The sequence below is a fragment of the Ananas comosus genome, linkage group 19 (assembly GCF_001540865.1).
Source record: "Ananas comosus cultivar F153 linkage group 19, ASM154086v1, whole genome shotgun sequence".
Taxonomy (NCBI): Eukaryota; Viridiplantae; Streptophyta; class Magnoliopsida; order Poales; family Bromeliaceae; genus Ananas; species Ananas comosus.
Window position 1 is genome coordinate 10709947 of NC_033639.1, and position 20403 is coordinate 10730349.

Consider the following 20403-nt stretch of genomic DNA (forward strand, 5'->3'; position numbering starts at 1 on the left):
TTTTCTTATTTTAAGCTAAAAGTCTTCCTTTTTCTATGTTTTGAGAGAAAAAGGTGTTCATTAATTTTTTTTTTCTTTACAATTGGTAAGACGTCCATTAATTGATTAAAAGAAAGGCTCAATAGCCGATAAAATACTGAAGTAAAGCAAGCAGATAAGAAGCTAAGTTGCTATATAATTATGGTCTGCTATAATTTAATTTACACCAATCACTTAGATTGAGCCTACTTTCGCTTCTTAAATCTGAATTTCTTGCAGGGAGGGAATAAGATTCTTCTCTATGCTTTAATGGAATGTAAGTAATCAATCAGAGACAGAGCCGAGTAACGCAGCTGCTTTAACAGAAACAAACGCTTCTGATCTTCTGGAACTTTTCCTTGCAAAATTTGCTTCTTTCATCTCTTTTTTGAGGTGAAACTAAACTGCTTCTTTAACCAAGCCACTTATTCAAGGATACATCATCGTCCCATACCATCGCCCAACCAAAATTTTTCTTTTTTGCACTCTAATGAAGCGTAGAACGAGATCTGAACCAAAGTAGAAAAATATATAAATAAAATATTTTCAAGAGATATATATATATATATATTACTCTCAGAACTCGATAGTTACAAAAGTGCCAGGCCCAGGGGTGCAGAGATCAAAACCAACTTAATTAAGAACAATACTAGACTGGTTGGTTCGTATGTAGACAGTAATATTAATTGCATCAAAACAACACCGTTCCCCTGGTTCGTTCTAAATACAACAAGTAACAAATTCGGATCTAGCTAGCTAATCAATTAGGACCCCAGCAACTCAAATACATGACCGTCCTCAGCGACTCCTCCTCCTTCCTCGCCTTGGCCTCCCGATCCATCACTTTCCTCCGATCGACCGAAGAGGAAGAGGAAGAAGAAGAAGAGGCCCTCATGGCCTGGGACAGAGAGCCCGCGTTGCCGCCCTTGGCTCTCTGTTGCAGAGACCTGAGCGCGTAGTTCCAGCGACAAAGCCCGGCTTGGTCCTTGAGAGCCTCCACGGCGCCCAAGCTCGCCGCCACAATCAACGATCCCTTGTTCGCAGAACCCATCTCTCACTTCCTCTCTCCTTCGTTTTTTTTTTCCCCTGCCCTTTTCTTCTTCTTTCTCTCGAGTTGTGTTGTTTGTTGTAGTGAAGTACTTTGTTTGATTGATGAGGAGTCCTGCGGGGGAGTGGGATATATATATACACATACATATATGGAATATATGAGTGCAGTGTATAGAGCTGCTGAGGAAAGGGAAAGGCTAAGGGAGGGGTGGGGGTGGGTGTGGGTGTGGGTGTGGGAGAAGTGAAAACAGTGGGTGAGGAGCTGAGGAGCTCATGGTTTGGGGAGGGGCAGGGGAGCCCATTACGAATTATTAAATTATAAACCAGCGGATTTTCCCGAATACCAGGGGTCGTAATATTGCTTGCTCTCTTTCTTGTTGGCGAAGAAGATGGGAGCTGCCAAGGTACGTAACAGGTTGGACTTGGCAGTAATCAAGCGCTGACGTGTGCCTAGTCAATTGAATGCCACAAGATGCCAATTGGCATTCCTTATTATTTTATGAAAAAACATCAAACACAATTTATATGATTTGCACTTTTTATTTAACTATTATATAATTTAAAATATATCAATTTAATATTCTATAAATAAATATATTTTTTTATTAAATCAGTAATAAAATTAAAAATTAAAAGTTACTAAAGTGAATATTCGATAAATTTAGATGGAATATATAATTTTTTTTATGTATAATTTAACGAAATATTAATGGAGGAGCTCACGAAAAGAAAAAAAATGAAATCATAGAGTTCTAAATTAATACACTTTAAACTATAGAGTATTAAAGTGAAAAAAGCAAAACTATAAGTGTGGTATTGCATTTTAGTTGAGGGGTAGTTTGGTTTTTTTTAAATAAAATCATAAAAAAAGAAAAAAAATTGTGGAATAATATTTTTCTGAATAAAATTTTAAAAATAAAAATAATTTTTATAATTTTTTTTAAAAAAATCAGAAATTTTTTTTCTTAGAATGAAATTAATAAAAAATAAATTTTCAGTTGGATAACTATTTTACGATATTTTTTATGAAAACCAAAACACCCCCTACTTTCATCCCTTTTAATTAATGAATTATTTGCTTAACGCCATCACTAAGAGTAATTAACTATTGTTCTTTTTAAGTATAGTTATACATTTTGAGCAAAATTTATTTTTTTAAAAATTAAATAAAATAAATAGTATGTTACTTTTCTCTAATAAAAAAATTAATTATATTCTTCTATGAGACTACAGATCCTCAGTTTGAATTTTGTCATATACAAAATTGTGACCTATAATTGTCTTCTAATAAATGATTAGCCCGTCAAATGCCAACAAATTCAAATTTGTTGTCCCTGCTTTTCATCGGGAAGGGCTTGTCTGCTTGCATTAACAATTCTTCTTTTTTTTTTTTTAAAGGGATAAGTCACAGGCTCATTTCTTACATAGATTGCATTAATATTTTATTTTAGCTTCTCTTTTCTTAATTAATGGATGGAGCATGTAATAATTGCCTAATGAATATTGCAGAAATATAACTAGAATAATATTATTTAAGTTATTATCTCGCAAATTCATGTGTATGTGATTAAAAAAAATATGTATGAAACTTAAGTTTACCATTATTAGTGCATTTTAAAATTAAATATCTAAACTTTAAAACTTTTAATTCGAGTATTGAATTTATAAAATTTTATTTTCAAACATTTAATAAAACATTGTTAAAATTCAATCGATTGTGTGAAGGAAATTATAAAAATGCTGTTGCAAAATATTTCGTTAAAATAGTGTTAAAAAATTAGTGTAATTTCTGTTTAAGAACGTACCTTTTCACCTCAAAATTTAAAAACTTAACATGTATAACTTAAATTGCTGTGATTTTTAGGTGAATGTCCAAATTGTTGTGGGGACTGCTTGCTAGCTCCTCCGTAACGAGTCCTCGCGGTACTCGAGAAGAAGCGACGACAACAAAGGTGTAAAGAGTTAATTAGATACCCAATTTGAGAAGATGCGATCATCCATTGTAACTTGTTCCTCAGCATTGTTTGTTATTTTGGTGGTTTTCCACTGTAAAACGCGCTGTGGTCGTGGGACGATCAAAGGGAGATCGGTAATAATAGCGCGATGGATCACAGAGATGATTTGGGTAATAAGAAGAAATTAAGGAAAAAATCCCGCACAAGTAATGAAATTTCTAATGTTACGTACTCGCTCAAAATTTTTTAGGTACAAACATTAGCAAATACAGAGGAGATCAGCAACCAAGGATTTATTTTGTTTAAACAAACAATTTTGAGACCAGCTCTCTCCTCTCCTCTCCTCTCCTCTCCTCCTCCCCTTGAGGCATGATCCATTCTAATTAGGGCCCCAGCAGATGAGGTGGTAGGCTTTGGCAAGCTTCTCCTCGGAGCGCTTGGGCTTGGATCTGAATCCGACGCCGCACTCTCCGGTGGAAGGCGAAGAAGACGGAGTCATGAGACGCATCGTGGAATGGTGGGAGGAGGAGAAGGAATCGATGGCGTCGGAAGCGCGGTGGTGGAGGGATCTCAAGGCGTAGTTCCATCGGCAGAGCCCCGCTTGGTCCTTGAGCGCTTCCACGGCCCCGACGCTCGAAGCCACCACCAGAGATACCCTGCTGCTCACAGAAGCCATTGATTGTATGTCTATTCTTATCGTTTCTTTCGATGATTAATAATTTGAGACGGTGGGGGGGGATTTAGTAGTACCTGTGAATGATTTGGTGGAGGAATGGTGAGGAGTAAGAGGCTTTTATAAAGGAGATCGCATCAATAGGGGGAGTTCTGTGGTCCGGAGAGAGAGAGAGAGAGAGAGAGATCGAGATCTGGAGTTTGCTGGTAGCTGCTGCTGCTGCTGCTGCTGGTTTTGCAGGTCCTCCCTTCCCTTGTTTCCCAGATACAGGGGGCTAATATTGGCTTTTTTAGTTAAAGCCGTGAACAGGGGAAGGGGAGCCGCAGTTTCCACCACCTGTCAAAATGTTTTTGTTTATTAGAAGAGAGAGAAAGAGAGTGACAGATGACAACATTGGTTTATGCCCAAATAATAATATATTTAAAAAAAAAAAACAGATGGAGCGGCCAAACTTTTGACCCTCCCCGTTTGGTTCGGAGTTAAGAAAAAATAGCTATTCCAGGAATAGGGTTAAGTTCAGAGTTAAAATGATGTTAAAATTTTTTTGTGTTTGGTTGGAGGTTGGAGTTAGTATAGGATAGTGAAAAAAAATGTTTGGTTGGAGTAGGTGGGATAAAAATATAATGATTGATAAAGAAGAAAAAGGTGAGAGCTCGGAATGCGTGCGGGGTTAAAGTTGGGAGGGGGAGTGGGGTTAATGATTGATAAAGAAGAAAAAGGTGAGGGCCCGGAATGCGTGCGGGGTTAAAGTTGGGAGGGGGAGTGGGGTTAATGATTGATAAAGAAGAAAAAGGTGAGGGCTCGGAATGCGTGCGGGGTTAAAGTTGGGAGGGGGAGTGGGGTTAATGATTGATAAAGAAGAAAAAGGTGAGGGCTCGGAATGCGTGCGGGGTTAAAGTTGGGAGGGGGAGTGGGGTTAGTAAACCCCACTAACCCGGTTTGGGGTGGGGTTTACTAACCCCACCCCAAAAGAGTGGTGTTTGGATATAAATTAGGGGTTAAGGGGTTATTCCACCCCTTAACCCCCAACCAAACGGTGGCTTTGTAAATATTAGATCTCGGCTTTTAATTTTAATAATTAAATTTTTTAAATTTCATCAATTTAATAGATCTCTCTTCTCCGTTGGTTGAAATTATTCCCTCCATAGTTACTTTAGTGACGTATTGTACTTTTAATACTCTTAATTATCAAACTTTAAAATATAATAAAATAATTATTTTTTTATTTTAAATTTGATAAAAAGTATGAGATTTGAAAACGTGATGAACATATCTTCTATTTTTTTAAAAAAATTTTAATATATTGGGATCGGCAATTATNTTATTTTAAATTTGATAAAAAGTATGAGATTTGAAAACGTGATGAACATATCTTCTATTTTTTTAAAAAAATTTTAATATATTGGGATCGGCAATTATAAATTCTATTTTATTTTAAAACTTTATAGATACAATTACACGTAAAATATGTGATTACACGACTATATAATTAAGTACTTCGGTTGCTGCAGAAAGTGTTCTGTTAAACTATTTATTAAAAAAATTTATGGACTTCAAATGTTAAAATAAAAAATTTATATGTCCGTTTACAAAAAGAGTTAGAATTCAAAAGGATCCTGCACTTTTTTTCAAAAAGAAAAAGAAAAAAAAAAGAGGGGTTGCACACATGGAAGATCTCCACCGTTGAAACCTTGATGACGATCAGAGGGGGATCGTGTCTTACTTTCTTTATTAACAATCTACGGCCGACTTTTCTCAAAAAAAAAAAAAAAAAAAAAAAAANTGAATATAAAAAATATATAGAATTGATAGAGAGAAGAATATATATATATATATATATATATATATATATCATCATTATTATTAATTACGGGGATGTACATCATTAGTCCCAATCCTAAGTAATAAAAAAATATATAATATATATATAGGAATCTTCGCATGAGACTTACCGCCTTATTATTAGAGCCAGCGGGCGAAGCGATCGAAGGAAAGCGAAAATGTGAAAACCTGCTTGGCTGTTCCCGATGGACTCCTCCTCCGCCGACTGCTGCCTCTGCGCGATCTCCGCCCTCCGCCCGCCGCCGCCGGCGAATTCGTCAGTCCTACGCCCGCCAGTGAACGTGGCGCGAACGTACAACATGATGAGACAGTGATCGGACAGCGAGCGGGAAAGGACCTGTACAAAATAGGGCACGGTGGAGGTGGAGGATAGAGTGCCAACACGTTGCTTGGGAGGTGGGCGGTTGTTATGATTCCGACCACCGCGCAACCCAATTATGGATTGATGGATGGCGCAATGGGATGAAGAATCGGCTTACCTGATCCGATGCCTCGATCTGATGAGGATGAAACCGAGGATCGTGGATTGGAGATGATGATAAACAGTATTCAATCGAATACTGATCGGGTATCAGCTGTGCGAGATCGATAGCTTCGATTGAGAATGGATCTGTGCTTGAGATGAGATAGAATTGGAGTGAGGAAGAAGAAGGAGAGATAGAGAAGAGGAAGACGAGCTAGAGAGAGAGAGAGAGAGAGAGAGAGTTGGGGAGAATGGGGGATTTTTATTCAAACTTCTCATAGTTTGTTACAGGTAGTTGCTACTATTTATACCCCTCAATATGGGGACCAAAATGTAAAAAGAGTACAGTAACAAGGACTGCAGCTTAATTGTGTTTATACTTAGTGGTTCCGATGGGCCTGATCTAATTGAGATTGGATTGGGTGCCTCCCAGGCTTACCGCCATCAACTGATCCTTCCGGAGTCGGATGCTTAATGGATCGGTTGAAGTAACCAAACCCATTACTTGGTAACCCGGTAAGTACACTCCCTTCGATCTTATCGCTGCCGCCCTCCTTGTCTCTGCTTCTCTTCCTCCTTTCCCTCTCTGCTCCATCTACCTCCTATCCCTCCTATTCCTCGGTCGTAACAATCCCCTCCCCTTAGCACATCCTTGTCCTCAAGGATCGAACGCCGGAAACTGCGAGATTAGGAAACGGTAGTCCTCCCAGGTCGCCGACTCTTCAGGCAAGTTGGTCCATTTGACCAAGACTTTGGTAGCCGCCCGATCTCCTGCACGGACCATCTTCCGCTCCAGTATCCTTTCTGGTTCTGCAAGTAACTGCCCTTCCTCCCCCACCAACGGTATTGTAGGGGTCACTTGTGCTTTTTCCTTGGGACTTCTTTTGAGTAGTGATACATGGAAAACTGGGTGGATTTTTGATCCTTCAGGTAACCTTAGCCTATAAGCGACTGCCCCGATCTTCTCGGTTATCTCGTAAGGCCCAAAGTAGCGTGAACAAAGCTTAAGGTTTTTTCGAACTGCCACCGAGAGCTGTCGATAGGGTTGCAATTTCAAGTATACCCAATCTCCAACTTTGAACTCTCGATCTGTTCGCCTCCTGTCAGCAAACTGTTTCATACGATTCTGAGCCTTTTGCAAATTGTCCCTGAGCTCCCGTGTTAGCTTCTCCCTCTCCTTTCCCCAATCCTGTACCACCCCCACTGTACTCTTATCAAGGTTGCCAATCATATAGTTAGGAGGCGATTGCCCGTAAAGAGCCTGGTAAGGAGAGGTCCCCAAGGATGTATGATAATTGGTGTTGTACCACCATTCAGCATGGATCAACCAGTGAAACCACTTCCTGGGGTGTTGGAAACACAAACAGCGAAGATAGGTTTCTAGACATCGATTTAATCGTTCCGTCTGTCCATCTGACTGTGGATGATATGCGGATCCCATGTGTAGTTTAGTCCCAAGCAACCCGAATAGTTCTTGCCAAAGCTGACTAGTAAAAATTCGATCTCTGTCCGAAACTATGACCTCCGGCAGCCCATGCAAGCGATATATATTATCAAAGAAAGCCTTGGCCACCTCTATGGCGGTGAACGGATGGGTCAATGCGATGAAATGTCCATACTTGGACAGTCTATCTATCACTACCAGAATAGAGTCTTTACCTTCAGATTTGGGCAGCCCTTTGATGAAGTCCATGCTGATTGCGCTCCACATCCGAGTAGGAATGGGTAGTGGTTGAAGTAAACCCGCATACATCGAATTGTCTGACTTATTCCTGAGGCAGATTTCACATTTCTCGACATACTTCTTCACATCCTCCTTCAGTTTTGGCCAGTAGAACACTTGTTTCACTCGCTTATACATGTGTTGCCTACCGGAGTGCCCTCCTAACGGAGAGTCATGCATCTCTCGTAGTATTCTTTCTTTCAATTTCCCATCTTGTCCTATATATATCCTCCCTTTGTACCTGATCAGCCCTTGTTTAAGCGTATAGTGACCTTGGTCCGCAGGAGTCTGGAGTGTGCACTTAGCCAGCAGTTGCTTACAATGATTATCTGTTTCGTAACTCTTACTTACTTCAGTAACCCATTCCGGAACGGCTCCCGTCACTGCTTGGACCACCCCTTCCTCCACCCCTTGTCTCGATAAGGCATCAGCTGCGCAATTTTCCTTTCCTTTTCGATATTGAATCACGTAATCTAAGCCCATGAGTTTGAGTAGACCTTTTTGTTGAATGGCGGTGTTAATTTTCTGCTCCAATAGAAACTTCAAGCTCTCGTGGTCCGTCTTTATTATAAAGGGCTTTAAGCTTAGATAATGCCGCCACTGTCACAGCGACAAGAATAGCCAAGAACTCTTTTTCGTAGGTCGATAACCCTAGATTCTTCTTACTAATTGCTTGACTCAGATAGGCTATGGGCCTCCCTCCTTGACTCAGCACGGCTCCAATTCCTTGGCCACTGGCGTCTGCTTCTATCTCAAAATGCTTCGAATAGTCAGGCATGGCCAGCACAGGAGCTTCCGTCATCGCTTTTTTTAACCTCTGAAATGCCGAAGTCGCGTCTTCACTTCATTTAAAACTGTCTTTCTTCAAGAGCTCTGTTAGGGGTCGGCTTATTATCCCATAACCTTTGACAAACTTCCGGTAATACCCGGTAAGCCCCAAGAACCCTCTCAACTCTTTTACAGATCTGGGTAAAGGCCACTGGATCATGGCTTCTACTTTACTCGGGTCTGTCGACACCCCGTCCTCAGTGATTACAAAGCCCAAGTAATCTACTTGTTTCTGCCCAAAGAAACACCTCACCCTTTTGGCAAACAAGCTGTGATCTCGTAATATTCCCAGCACCTCTTTCAAATGTTCCACATGCTCCTGCAGGGTCTTACTATATATGAGTATATCATCAAAAAATACTAATACGAACTTTCTCAAGAAGCGATCAAAAATCTCATTCATGATAGCTTGGAACGTGGCCGGCGCGTTAGTAAGTCCGAAGGGCATGACCCGAAACTCGTAGTGGCCGATGTGGGTTCTAAAAGCCGTCTTCGGAATGTCGCTAGGATGCATGCGGATTTGGTGATATCCCGAACGCAGGTCAATTTTTGAGAAATATTTTGCTCCCCCCAACTCATCGAGTAAATCCTCAATAATGGGAATCGGATATTTATCCTTCACTGTGAGCTTGTTTAACTGTCTATAGTCGACGCAAAAGCGCCATGTTCCATCCTTTTTCTTAACCAAGAGCACCGGAGATGCATAGGGGCTATGGCTGGGCTGAATGATCCCTGTTTGTAACATTTCCTTTATCTGTCTTTCCATTTCATTCTTCTGCTCAAAGGTATACCTATAGGGTCTAATGTTAACTGGCGAAGACCCGGTCAGTAAAGGTATCCTATGATCCTGGCTCCTAGTAGGAGGTAGACCCTGTGGTTCCTGGAAAACATCCCCATATTCCCGCAACACTTCCTGAATGGATTCGGGTATGTTCTCTTCTTTTCCGCTATCTGGCGGAATCCACTGTGCTATTGCACAGCAACTGCCCAACTGAGGTTCCTGCAGCAGCTGTTTCGCGGTAATACTTCGCAATTGGGCCTTTTCAGTCATTCCCTTGAGGTGGATCTTCTTCTCCCCTTTAGTAATAATGACAGTATTAATCTCATAATCGAAGGTGATTGGCCCGTGAGCTTTTAACCAGTCGATCCCGAGGATCATACTTGACCCTTCAAGCCTTATCACTCGTAAGTCGGCCGAGTACTTTTCTCCTTGCATTTCCCAAACGTAGTTGGTACACTTAAGCTTACTTAGTACCTTTTGGCCATTGGCTACTGTTACCAATAGTGGGTTAGTAGTGGTTATGCTGGCCTTGGTCTCTTTCGCGATTCCGATATCAATAAAACTGTGTGTGCTCCCGGTGTCCACCAGAATGGATAAAGTTTTTCCTTTACTTTCTCCCTGTATCTTTATTGTATCTTGACTGTCCTCGGCACTTAGGGCATGAATGGACAATCCCAATTCCTCGGCTTCTTCTAATTCAACTTTGTTTTCTCCTTCTACCTCTTGCAAGCTAATCTCATCATAGACTTCAGTCACCTCAGGAACGGCTTGCAGGGCATTCACAACTTGCTGTTTACAAATATGGCCCGGGCTGTACTTATCTCCACATTTGAAACACAGTCCCGCCGCTCTTCTCTGTTCGATTAATTGCCGGTTGGGAAAAACCTTTTCTGCTGCAAACTTGGGTTGGTTCCTGGTGGTATCGGAATATCTTCCCGACGTTGCCGAACCTATACCCTTGTAATTGCTTGAAGAATTGGTGATTCCTGCCAGTTTGAACATTTGCTTCTTCCTTTTCATCATAGCAGCAATGGTTTGTTCCTGCAATTTAGCTTGTTCAAAAGCTTGCGCTAATGTGCGGGGATAGAGCATCTTGACGGCCGACTTAATCTCCTCCTTTAGCCCACTTAAGAAGCTGGATAAGAAATAACTCCCGGAGAATTGTGAATCAGTGGTAAGGATCCGCGCTCTTAATTCCTCAAACTGCTCTTGGTACTCTTCTACTGTCCCTGTTTGTACCAATTTGTTAAATTCCTCCACCGCATCCACTAACCCCTTAGTATCGAATCGTTTACAAACCTCTTCAGAGAAATCTACCCAACTGACCATTCCTTTCTCTGCCAGGTATCCTTGAAACCAAGTATCAGCCTTATCATCCAAATGCATTGCGATTAATTCCATCTTCTGATGCTCCTTAATACCATAGAATTCAAAGTACCTCTCACATTTTCTCACCCAACTCCTTGGGTTGTCATTCATGAACATAGGAAAAACTAACTTGGGATATGGAAATTGAGAACCGGATCGATTTATAGTAGATTGTATATGATGATCTTCCTTTGTATGAGAATGAGATGGGTTTGGTAATATACCTCGTTCCTCTGGACTGGTTGAAGAAGTAACTCCCTTGGTTGATGATGCTTGTGGTATGTTCTTCAGCAGGTCCATAATCTGTTCCAACTTCTTGGAGGTGTGCGCAGAATCTCTCTTCCAATCGTCATAATGGGACTGTCCCTCGGTACGTATCGCCTCCATCCGACTTGCCAGCGATTCAAACTTCCTCTCATTACCCACTGTTAACTCTTGTAGTTGCTTCTCTAGCACGTGGACATGTTCATCGAGCAGCTTCAAACGTGTTCCCTCGGCCATCGTCTTGCTCACGAATTTGAATCGGTTACCTCTCGCCGACCCAATTATCGCTCAATCGTTAGCTGGATCCACCTGCAAGAGTGTTGCAGGCACCAGGTGGGAACTCGAACAGATGGTGGGCGTGTGATTTCCCAGTCAATTCTGTGAGTTCAAGAACCGGGGTCGGTTCTTACAGCGGCTCCCTTTGTCCAGGTTCACCCAGAGGCGATCCTAGCAACTCGGAAAGCTGTGTCGACGTTGGACTCAACAGTTTTGCAAAACCGGAGCCCTTGCGACTGCGCTGTACCGATCCCTGGGATCTCAACAGCTCTGATACCAAATTGTTATGATTCCGACCACCGCGCAACCCAATTATGGATTGATGGATGGCGCAATGGGGTGAAGAATAGGCTTACCTGATCCGATGCCTCGATCTGATGAGGATGAAACCGAGGATCGTGGATTGGAGATGATGATAACAGTATTCAATTGAATACTGATCGGGTATCAGCTGTGCGAGATCGAGAGCTTCAATTGAGAATGGATCTGTGCTTGGGATGAGATCGAATTGGAGTGAGGAAGAAGAAGGAGAGATAAAGAAGAGGAAGACGAGCTAGAGAGAGAGAGAGAGAGAGAGAGAGTTGGGGAGAATGGGGAATTTTTATTCAAACTTCTCATGGTTTGTTACAGGTAGTTGCTACTATTTATACCCCTCAATATGGGGACCAAATTGTAAAAAGAGTACAGTAACAAGGACTGCAGCTTAATTGTGTTTATACTTAGTGGTTCCGATGGGCATGATCTAAATGAGATTGGATTGGGCCCCTCCACAGGCTTACCGCCATCAACTGATCCTTCCGGAGTCGGATGCTTAATGGATCGGTGGAAGTAACCAAACCCATTACTTGGTAACCCGGTAAGTATACTCCCTTCGATCTTATCGCTGCCGCCCTCCTTGTCTCTGCTTCTCTTCCTCCTTTCCCTTTCTGCTCTATCTCCTCCATCTACCTCCTATCCCTCCTATTCCTCGGTCGTAACATCTTCTCCTCCCGCGGCCGAGTCAGGTAAAAGACGATCTTCTTATCTCCAAGTCCCATACTCCCATATCCTCTTCATCCTCCTCCTACCCCGGACTTACAGCTCATGTTCCCAAAACTAAAAGCACAGTATCAGTTGCTTGCTTGGTTTGCCCCACAGGCCACAGCTGAGAAAAATTAAGCGCTTCTAAGAATTAGCGCCATGGTCTTCACCAGATTATGCAGGCCCCGCTACCAACCGCCGTTTCTGATCATTCCCAACTCCGATCGTACGCTGCCGAGACCTGCAACTAAATCTCTCCGTCAAGGTAACAAACTAACTCTATCCCTGCAGGCTGCAGGCTGCAGATCACCAACCACTACATCGCTTTATATATGATCTCTTCCCAAGTTGTTAGCAAAAAATGTACTTAATTACTTGACGGCTGCAGCGAGAAGGAGAGTAGAGCGCAGGAAGCTTGTGGTGAGGGGTTGTAAAGAAGAAGATGGGGAGAAGAAGAGGGAGGGGAGAAGCTTTCTTAGCCTCGAAGAAGCCGGGCTCGTCGAGATGTCCGGCCTCAGCACCCATGAGCGCTTCCTCTGCCGACTAACTGTGAGGCTCTAATCTAAGCCAAACTTCTGCTTGTGACTGTTTGAGATTTCAGTAAGAGAAAGCTAATCCAATTTTTATTTATTTTTATTGGGAGCAGATCGAATTTAATTAAATCTGCTCAAATTCGGTCGGTAAATGGTAAATCCAATTCAACTGGCAATATAAAAGTCAGTTTTGGCAGTTAAAATCTAGAAAGGGGCACTATGTCTCTGCACATTAGCAGCTCTCTGCTGTATGAAATTCTGCTACTTCCCCATCACATCACATTTGTTAGGCAAGTTGGGTGAGTATGCTCCCACTCTAACGGAGGAGTAGAACACACTGATTAAGCCAAATTCTTAAGCCTATAGGTTTGAGCCCAAATTCACGTCGTAATAATTCAACTCATGTATAAGTTTGATTATTTCGTTCGTTTTGCTGGACCATTAAAACACCCAAAATAATAATTTTTCTTTTTGATGTTTCAGATATCGTCATTGAATCTCCTGAGGGTAATATCGGAGCAAGAGGGAGTACCAATTGAGGAGCTCAACGCCGGTCGAATTTGCGACTGGTTCTTGAAAGACAAGCTCAAGAGAGAGCAGGATGTGGGCTCTGCAGTCCTTCAGTGGGATGACTCTGAGTTCCAGTTGTAGCAATTTAGTTGTACCTGAGCAATATTTTTCTGGGAATTAGAGACCATTTGATTCGCGATTCCAAAAGAAAATCTGTTCAGAGTGATAATTGATTTTCTTGTTTGTTCGGCTTGCGAGATTTGAAACAAAAGTTTGCACTGGCTCAAAGATGTTGAAACTCAAATCTTACTTCCTTTTGGATAGTGTTTTGTTTTTCTTAAAACTGGTTAGGGACAATTTTTGATAATTGCAGAATTTTTCACTGATCGAAGATTGAATGTTGGTATAAACATGGGGACTACTGACCTATCTATTTAAGTCAAATTGCCCGGCGTCCATATTGGGGCATTACTAACTATATACTAGATAAATTAATGCTGAACTACATTTTACGACATTGGTCTTCAGGATTGTTTTTAATTTTTCTGTATCTCATCGACCGTACCGAATGTAGTTGGCTAAAAATTTGATGGTTGGTATTCGAAACCTCAAGCTCGCGGTTTAATTGCTTTACAAATTTGGCTGAGTTTATTTTTCAAAAATAAACGAAATGTTGGAGAAAATTCAAAATCTCTAAATTTCATATTTTAAAATATTAATTTAATTTATTTTTATTATTATTATTTTTTAAGCGAACGTCCGCACGCACTGTGCACGCGCGGACGTTACGCATGCTCGCGCTATTTGTCCGCATGGAATCCATGCGGACATTCATGTGGGTGCTAATTAAAAGGGCTAATTAAGAAAATGTTAACGTTGGGAATACCAACGTTAAGTTTTCTCATTCCCCTGTATATATATTTATATACACTTGTTCTACTGTTCATAGACATATGAACACCGTGGAAAAACAACAAGTGAAAAGAGGGTTTTAATTTAAGTTTTTTTATCAATTGTTTATTTACTTGATTTCTTTATCATCGGGTGTTGAAAGAGTCTCCGTCAACCTCCTTCACGATCGTGCTCGCAGGAGGAGGAATTCCGGTCGTACCTTGGGGTGTTATTTCCGGTTAATCCCGCACGTAAGGACGGAAATACGCCTTAGGGCAGTGCCTCGCACGCTTCCGGATCAATTAAATTTTTATTTGGACTTAGCGATTATCGGTAAGTTGATTTTATTAATTTTATCATAAGATTTTGTTAGATTTAAATCACAATCAGATTTCTGTGCGGTATTTGTTCCAACACGAAACACATACCATGCTATATTTCTCTAGAAAAGAAAAAGGAAAATTTCCATATGCATATTTCACTTTGTACCAAACAATTCAATGAACTTTAGATTCTATAATGCTAATATATTTTCACTGAAGATCAACACTATTTGTATGCCCAAAAATAAGAATCAAGAGCTAACTGAGAGACAAAGGATAGCAGCAACAAAGAAAAGTAGACAGAGAATTCAGGATTGACATAGTTTTTGTGAATATTGAATGCACTCTCACGAGAGTCTTGCCATCAAAGTTGAACGTCAATAAACCACAATAGAAGTAATTGCTAAACGCGATTCAGAATATTTTTATTATTCTCCTGAGGCGACAAGTCCACATTTATTATTTAATTTTAAGAGAAAAATACTAAGCCTATTATAGAGATATTCAAAAGGTTGTGAAAGTTCAATTGCTTAATACTTAAGATGCACCAACAAAAGCGGGAAAAAAAACAAAAAAAAATACAGCACACATTACTTGCACAGTTGGTTGTACTTCCGTTGCTAATAAATATTCGAACAGTAATAAAGCGGGCAAAGCGAAGAGGTTTTCATCTAACAACGCGGCTTTAAACCCACTCCCGCGACTTGTCCCAAGTCAACTGCTCCCCACTCCCATTATTTAATACACATCCCCAATTTTGGTTGCGCCTCGCGACTTTTCTCCCGTAACGACCGGTCACTTTACCACTGTACTACCCAGCGTGTGGGACAGCGCGAGAAAAGCTCCATTATGTATGCAATTAACGCTATTATTATTGTTGTAGCTACAAAGATGAGGGGAGTGCGGAATGGTCATTGAAAGCGTATACTTACCTGGGTGTGATCGCGTCCGCTGTAATTGATTCGATATTATCTCAGAGGGCGGAAAGTAGTGGAGTGGTGCCTGAAAGTACCAGGAGAGAGAGAGAGAGAGAGAGAGAGAGAGAGAGAAGAGAGGGCAACGAAGAAGCTGCAAAAAGGCCATTACGCGGACTTGAATCCGGCGCTCTGAAATCCAGTTTAATCCGATCCTTCGAGATCCGCTTCTTTCATTCACCCACCCACCTCCGCAGAGGGCGCCCAAAAAGTGGTGGTGGTGGTGGTACTTAGCACTCGATCGCCGTTGTACGGAGCGAGGGCGGAATCGCTTTTGTGGATGGCCGTTGAGGAGGAGGGGAAGGGGTGGGGGCTGTGTCGGATTCCCTTCTGGGGCGGAGGCGGAGGCGGGGGCGGAGGCGGAGGCGGAGGAGCAGGGGGGAGGAGGGGAGGAGGGGGCTCCTCGTCGTCGTCGAACGCGTCGTCGGCGAGCTTGACGCACCACCGCCGGGGGCCGGTGGAGGGCGGCGGTGGCGTCGTCGTCGCCGACGCGGAGGCGCGCCGACCCGGCGGGGGGAGCTCCGTTGTGTCGGTGGCGCGGTCGCTGATCCCCGCGAGGCGTCGCCTACGGCTCGATCCCCCCGCCAAACTCTACTTCCCATGTAAGGGCTCGATTCCCTCCTCTCCTTCTTCTTCCTTTTCTTCTAATCCTCTTTCAATTTGTGGGTGTGTCGGGTTCCTCATCATCATCTCAATTGGGGTTTCAATTTGTGGGTGTGTTGGGCTCCTCCTCATCAACTCAACTGGGGTGGAAAAGGGGATCTTTTTTTGGGATCTTCGATTTGGTGGTTTGATGATCCGGATGTGTTGAATTATGCCATCTTCTTACGTAACTGAAGCTCCTATTTAATTTGAGGCGTGATTTTAGTTTCCTTTGAAGAGGGAATCCTTCTTTCTTCGACTGATTTGTCTTTTATGGAGGATTGATATTTCTGAATTTGGAAGTTTGGGATCTATTTATGTTTTATTAATTTGTAGTGCTGTGCTCTCTCTTTTCCACGTCTTTCTTAGTAAAGTAACGAGGTACGTCACTGAAAACGTTGTTATGATCATGATTTTATGAATTTGATGTGAATTTGCTCCTATTTATGATACTTATTTCCATAGTTAACTGAAATTAGTTGATATGGACTTCTTTTGGTTAAGGAGAGCCAGTTCCTTTTGTGATTCTTGATAAGTTCTCTTCTTGTGCTTAGTCCCTTGCTAAAGTTGTAATTTTGCATCACTTCACCTGCGAACAGAAGCTGTAAGCAACTTCGCATAGTAGGTGTTATCTATTTACTGATTTAGATAACTAATCTGGGCCAGTCCAAACCAAAATCTTACTTTTCCCTTCCACTCTTAAAAGTTTTTTTTTTGTTGTTGTTGTTGTTGTTGTTGTTGTTGTTGTTGTCTATTTATGTGAATCCTTTCTACAAATGATCGAAATGCTTGTAGTTCTGCAGGTGTGTTAGAAGCGGCAATCATTTAGTGGCTATAATCCGATGAATTACTGCTAACTTGATGGGTGCCATGTTTTTGTTATACTGTTTTTATAAGGAGAGAGATTATGTCCATTTGAACTTTATTATTTCAGTAGCATTAATCCTCTTATGGGTTTATGTTGGGTTTATGTTGATTTCAGAGTTAGAGAAGTATTGGGTCGCCTTGGGTTTATGTTGATTTCTGTTCATTTTCTTGGTTGCTGTTATTAGCAACTTCTTGCAAATAGTTGCAATAACTGCTTCTCTTATTAATTAATTTTATTTATGGGTTTCACCTTGTGCTATTTTGCTTGTAATCATTTTTCAAGATTAACCTGGTGTTAGTTCTCAATCTTATTTGCTTCCTTTTGTTTTAATTTCATGGTGAAGATGAACCTGGCAAACAGGTCAGAAGTGCTGTGAGGATAAAGAATACTAGCAAGTCCTATGTTGCATTCAAGGTGACTATATAAATACTATTTAATAACTCTTATCTGTTCATTGATTTCTGGAAGTTGAAGACTTTGGCAGTGGTGGCCGATGTTGCTGAGTAAATTTAGTAAATTTCTCGGTTGCCGACGATCAAATTCATATTACAACAAGCTGCTTTGACTTACTGCTTGTTTTCTGGCAATTTACTAGCTATTTCTGAAAGCTGATTACTTTATTGTTGTTATTTCTCCTTTAACCTATAAGCCTTACTGAAAAATGACTTGCGGTGCAATTTTTAGTTCCAAACAACTGCACCAAAGAGCTGTTTTATGCGTCCTCCTGGTGGTGTACTCTCTCCTGGCGAGAGTATTGTTGCAACTGGTACAGTATTTTCTGTCATTGTTTATTCTTTGTGGAGAATCTGTGGAAAGAGAATTTAGATTATTATTTGATTTGTAGTCTTTTGGACAATAAATCATGACTCACTTATTCCTTTTAATGCAGTTTTCAAATTTGTGGAGCATCCGGAGAACAATGAGAAGCCAATGGATCAGAAGTGTAAGGTTAAGTTTAAGATTATTAGCCTGAAAGTGAAAGGACCTATGGAGTATGTACCAGAGTTGGTGAGCCCTCTTTTTGTTGCTAATTTAAACTATTTGAAGTTATGGTTCATTGTAATCTGTTAGATACTGGTTGTTTAGCTATTTGTTTTTGCACGCTAGTGGGGACTCTTGTTGCTAATTAAAACTCTTTGAAGTTATGGGTCGTTGTAATCTGTTAGATACTGGTTCTTTTAGCAATTTGTTTTTACATGTTAGTGGCATATCGCCTGTGGGTAATCAATTAGTTTATAGGATTGGTTAATTTTGAATTGATATAGCTTAACAGGTTATTTTCCGTGTACATACATTTGACATTGTTACTCTTTAACTTCATGCTGACTTTAACCTGTTGTGCCAGTAACAGAAATATTATTTGTAGTTAGGATATGCTACATTTTGATCCTTTACTCGTCGGCATGTTTATTTGAAATGTTTGAAGCTTTGACTGGTGGATAGATGATATGGATACACTTTGATGCATAGCGTGAAAATGCCTGCCTATATTGGGTTATAAAACTCAGCCTTATTTATGAATAGCAGTTCCTGCCTTGTATAAAATCGTTTCAGCCGTATTATAAACCATTTGATTTGGCATTTCATGCACACTCTTATGTTGATTCGTGCCAATTATGTATCTCTACTACAGTTTGATGAGCAGAAAGATCAAGTTGCTGTTGAGCAAATTCTGCGAGTTGTATTCTTGGATGTGGATCGTCCAAGTCCTGTAAGTCATAATTACTCAGCATTTATTTCTTTTTCAATAGCCATATTTGATCTGGATTGTCTGTTGGCTAGTGCAAATCCATCTGAGTAACAAAATTGTCATGTAATGGAGCTTCAATTTGGTTTAGTGAAAACAGAAAATCACATGGCATGCATATCCAGATATATATTTGTTGGGATAAATATATTTTCATATCCTTCTTGGTCTTTCAAACGCTCTTTAGGAACTTTATTTTCCTTTTGTAACATGCAATAGTAGAAAGATTTAGTTATCTTGGATTTTGTCTTAGAAACCTATATTAATTTACCCTATATATTGCTAAGGTTGAACATTTACATAATTTTGTGATCAGTTACAAGTTTCTAGTTGTATTACTTGGAACTTTACTTGTCATATGAGGATATTCTGCATTAGCAGGATCCATCCGCATTTTTCTTTTTCTAGTTCAGTATCCAATTCGAATTAAGCATTTTTTATTCCAAAATAATTCAAAAATAAAGTAGATTTGTTATGGATCTCATAGTAAGACTTATGAAGATCTTTTCCTGGCAGCTTAAATGACCTTGAAACTCTAGTATATTACTTAGCCTATGAAATCAACGCGGCTAGGTTAAAATATACAACACTGACCTTATGTCGTGATTGTGTGGTTGAAGCAAATGGATAAACTAAAGCGCCAACTTGCTGAGGCGGACGCAGCCCTAGAGGCACGCAAGAAACCTCCAGAAGACACTGGTTCTCGAATTGTTGGTGAAGGTCTTGTAATTGATGAATGGGTAAACTCGATACTTCTTTAGACACTTATTTATACTCCTTTTCATGTTTAACCCCTCCGCACTAATATACTTTCCCCCCTCTCTCCTCAATTCATTCTCAGAAAGAACGAAGGGAAAGATATCTTGCCAGGCAGCAGGTTGAAGGGGTTGTTGATTCAGTGTAGAGTGCAGTCTGCTTTTGTTGTAAACTTTGTATCCTCTGTGTGCGGAGTAAGATGAGTTAGTCATGCAAAATGGTGGAAAAGGAAAAGAAGAAAACGAAATATTTGCCGCCCTTCCATCTTTATTTCAGGCTGGTTAGGTTGTTTCTTTTAAGGTTCGGTTTGGCAACAATAATGGGAATATTCTACTGTCATGAGCTGTTGAGATTTGTTTCACTTGATTTACACGAATGTTCATGTAGATAATGGATTTTTGCATATTTCCAATAAACATAGAAATGTTGTTAAATTTCTGGAACCACGTGCGCTGTTATAATTTATGTTTGTCACACCAAAACAAATGTTTGCTTAGGTTCTATTTTTGAGTAGGGGTGGAACTGGGCCGGGCTTGGGTCGGGTATTACTATGCCCAAGCCCGGCCCAAAAAAAAATGTTGGGCTTCGGGTCGGGCTTTTACCTAATTTTTTAAAAAAATTAAGGCCCGGCCCAAGCCCAATGCCCAATACCCATCGGGTTTTGTGGAGGCCCATTTTATGCATTTATCATATAATATATGAATACTTTTATTTGTATAAAATTAAAATAAAATACCTATTTTTAGTTTTATCACATCAAAGAAATTAATATCTAAGATCAAATATATCATAATATAGAACTAAATATTTTATTAATATATAATATATCCTCATATATATATAAGTACATATCATTAATAACAATATATACTATATATGATATACTATATCATTTATT

At 40.5% G+C, this 20403-nt stretch overlaps 5 protein-coding genes across 7 annotated transcripts; 2 read left to right on the plus strand and 3 right to left on the minus strand.

Annotated features, from left to right (window-relative positions):
* On the minus strand, window positions 529-1403 carry LOC109724583. Its single transcript, XM_020253451.1, has one exon. It carries the CDS (start codon window positions 1067-1069, stop codon window positions 779-781), a length of 291 nt encoding a protein of 96 aa, XP_020109040.1. The 5' UTR covers window positions 1070-1403; the 3' UTR covers window positions 529-778.
* LOC109724824 lies at window positions 3208-6596 on the minus strand. Its single transcript, XM_020253750.1, has 3 exons — window positions 6441-6596; window positions 3774-3970; window positions 3208-3682 (listed from the first exon to the last, which is right to left on the minus strand). Exons 1-3 carry the CDS (start codon window positions 6594-6596, stop codon window positions 3403-3405), a joined length of 633 nt encoding a protein of 210 aa, XP_020109339.1. The 3' UTR covers window positions 3208-3402.
* On the minus strand, window positions 8569-11259 carry LOC109724825. Its single transcript, XM_020253751.1, has one exon. It carries the CDS (start codon window positions 11200-11202, stop codon window positions 8569-8571), a length of 2634 nt encoding a protein of 877 aa, XP_020109340.1. The 5' UTR covers window positions 11203-11259.
* On the plus strand, window positions 12121-13695 carry LOC109725301. 3 transcript variants are annotated; one of them, XM_020254448.1, is made up of 4 exons: window positions 12121-12245; window positions 12379-12526; window positions 12650-12810; window positions 13278-13695. In XM_020254448.1, exons 2-4 carry the CDS (start codon window positions 12421-12423, stop codon window positions 13443-13445), a joined length of 435 nt encoding a protein of 144 aa, XP_020110037.1. In that variant the 5' UTR covers window positions 12121-12245; window positions 12379-12420; the 3' UTR covers window positions 13446-13695. The 3 variants fall into 3 exon arrangements, with proteins under 3 accessions (XP_020110037.1, XP_020110036.1, XP_020110035.1); XM_020254447.1 differs by having other exon boundaries at window positions 12124-12245; window positions 12355-12526; XM_020254446.1 differs by having other exon boundaries at window positions 12127-12526.
* LOC109724886 (vesicle-associated protein 4-1-like) lies at window positions 15404-19948 on the plus strand. Its single transcript, XM_020253850.1, has 7 exons — window positions 15404-16094; window positions 17346-17416; window positions 17687-17768; window positions 17892-18010; window positions 18636-18713; window positions 19370-19489; window positions 19591-19948. The coding sequence occupies exons 1-7, from the start codon at window positions 15773-15775 to the stop codon at window positions 19651-19653; spliced, it is 855 nt and encodes a 284-aa protein (XP_020109439.1). The 5' UTR covers window positions 15404-15772; the 3' UTR covers window positions 19654-19948.

Bases quoted from the DNA above. Each gene is read 5' to 3' on its own strand.
- LOC109724825 (XM_020253751.1), bottom strand. From the start codon at position 11,202: ATGGCCGAGGGAACACGTTTGAAGCTGCTCGATGAACATGTCCACGTG.
- LOC109724886 (XM_020253850.1), top strand. From the start codon at position 15,773: ATGGCCGTTGAGGAGGAGGGGAAGGGGTGGGGGCTGTGTCGGATTCCC. The intron at 17,769-17,891 runs GTACAGTATTTT...CTTTTAATGCAG, and splicing joins CGAGAGTATTGTTGCAACTG to TTTTCAAATTTGTGGAGCAT. The intron at 18,011-18,635 runs GTGAGCCCTCTT...TCTCTACTACAG, and splicing joins TGGAGTATGTACCAGAGTTG to TTTGATGAGCAGAAAGATCA.
- LOC109725301 (XM_020254448.1), top strand. From the start codon at position 12,421: ATGGTCTTCACCAGATTATGCAGGCCCCGCTACCAACCGCCGTTTCTG. The intron at 12,527-12,649 runs GTAACAAACTAA...TGACGGCTGCAG, and splicing joins AACTAAATCTCTCCGTCAAG to CGAGAAGGAGAGTAGAGCGC. The intron at 12,811-13,277 runs GTGAGGCTCTAA...TTGATGTTTCAG, and splicing joins GCTTCCTCTGCCGACTAACT to ATATCGTCATTGAATCTCCT.
- LOC109724824 (XM_020253750.1), bottom strand. From the start codon at position 6,596: ATGGAGCAGAGAGGGAAAGGAGGAAGAGAAGCAGAGACAAGGAGGGCG. The intron at 3,971-6,440 runs GTAAGCCTGGGA...AGCCAATATTAG, and splicing joins GGAAGGATCAGTTGATGGCG to CCCCCTGTATCTGGGAAACA. The intron at 3,683-3,773 runs GTACTACTAAAT...TTCTGTGAGCAG, and splicing joins CTCCACCAAATCATTCACAG to CAGGGTATCTCTGGTGGTGG.
- LOC109724583 (XM_020253451.1), bottom strand. From the start codon at position 1,069: ATGGGTTCTGCGAACAAGGGATCGTTGATTGTGGCGGCGAGCTTGGGC.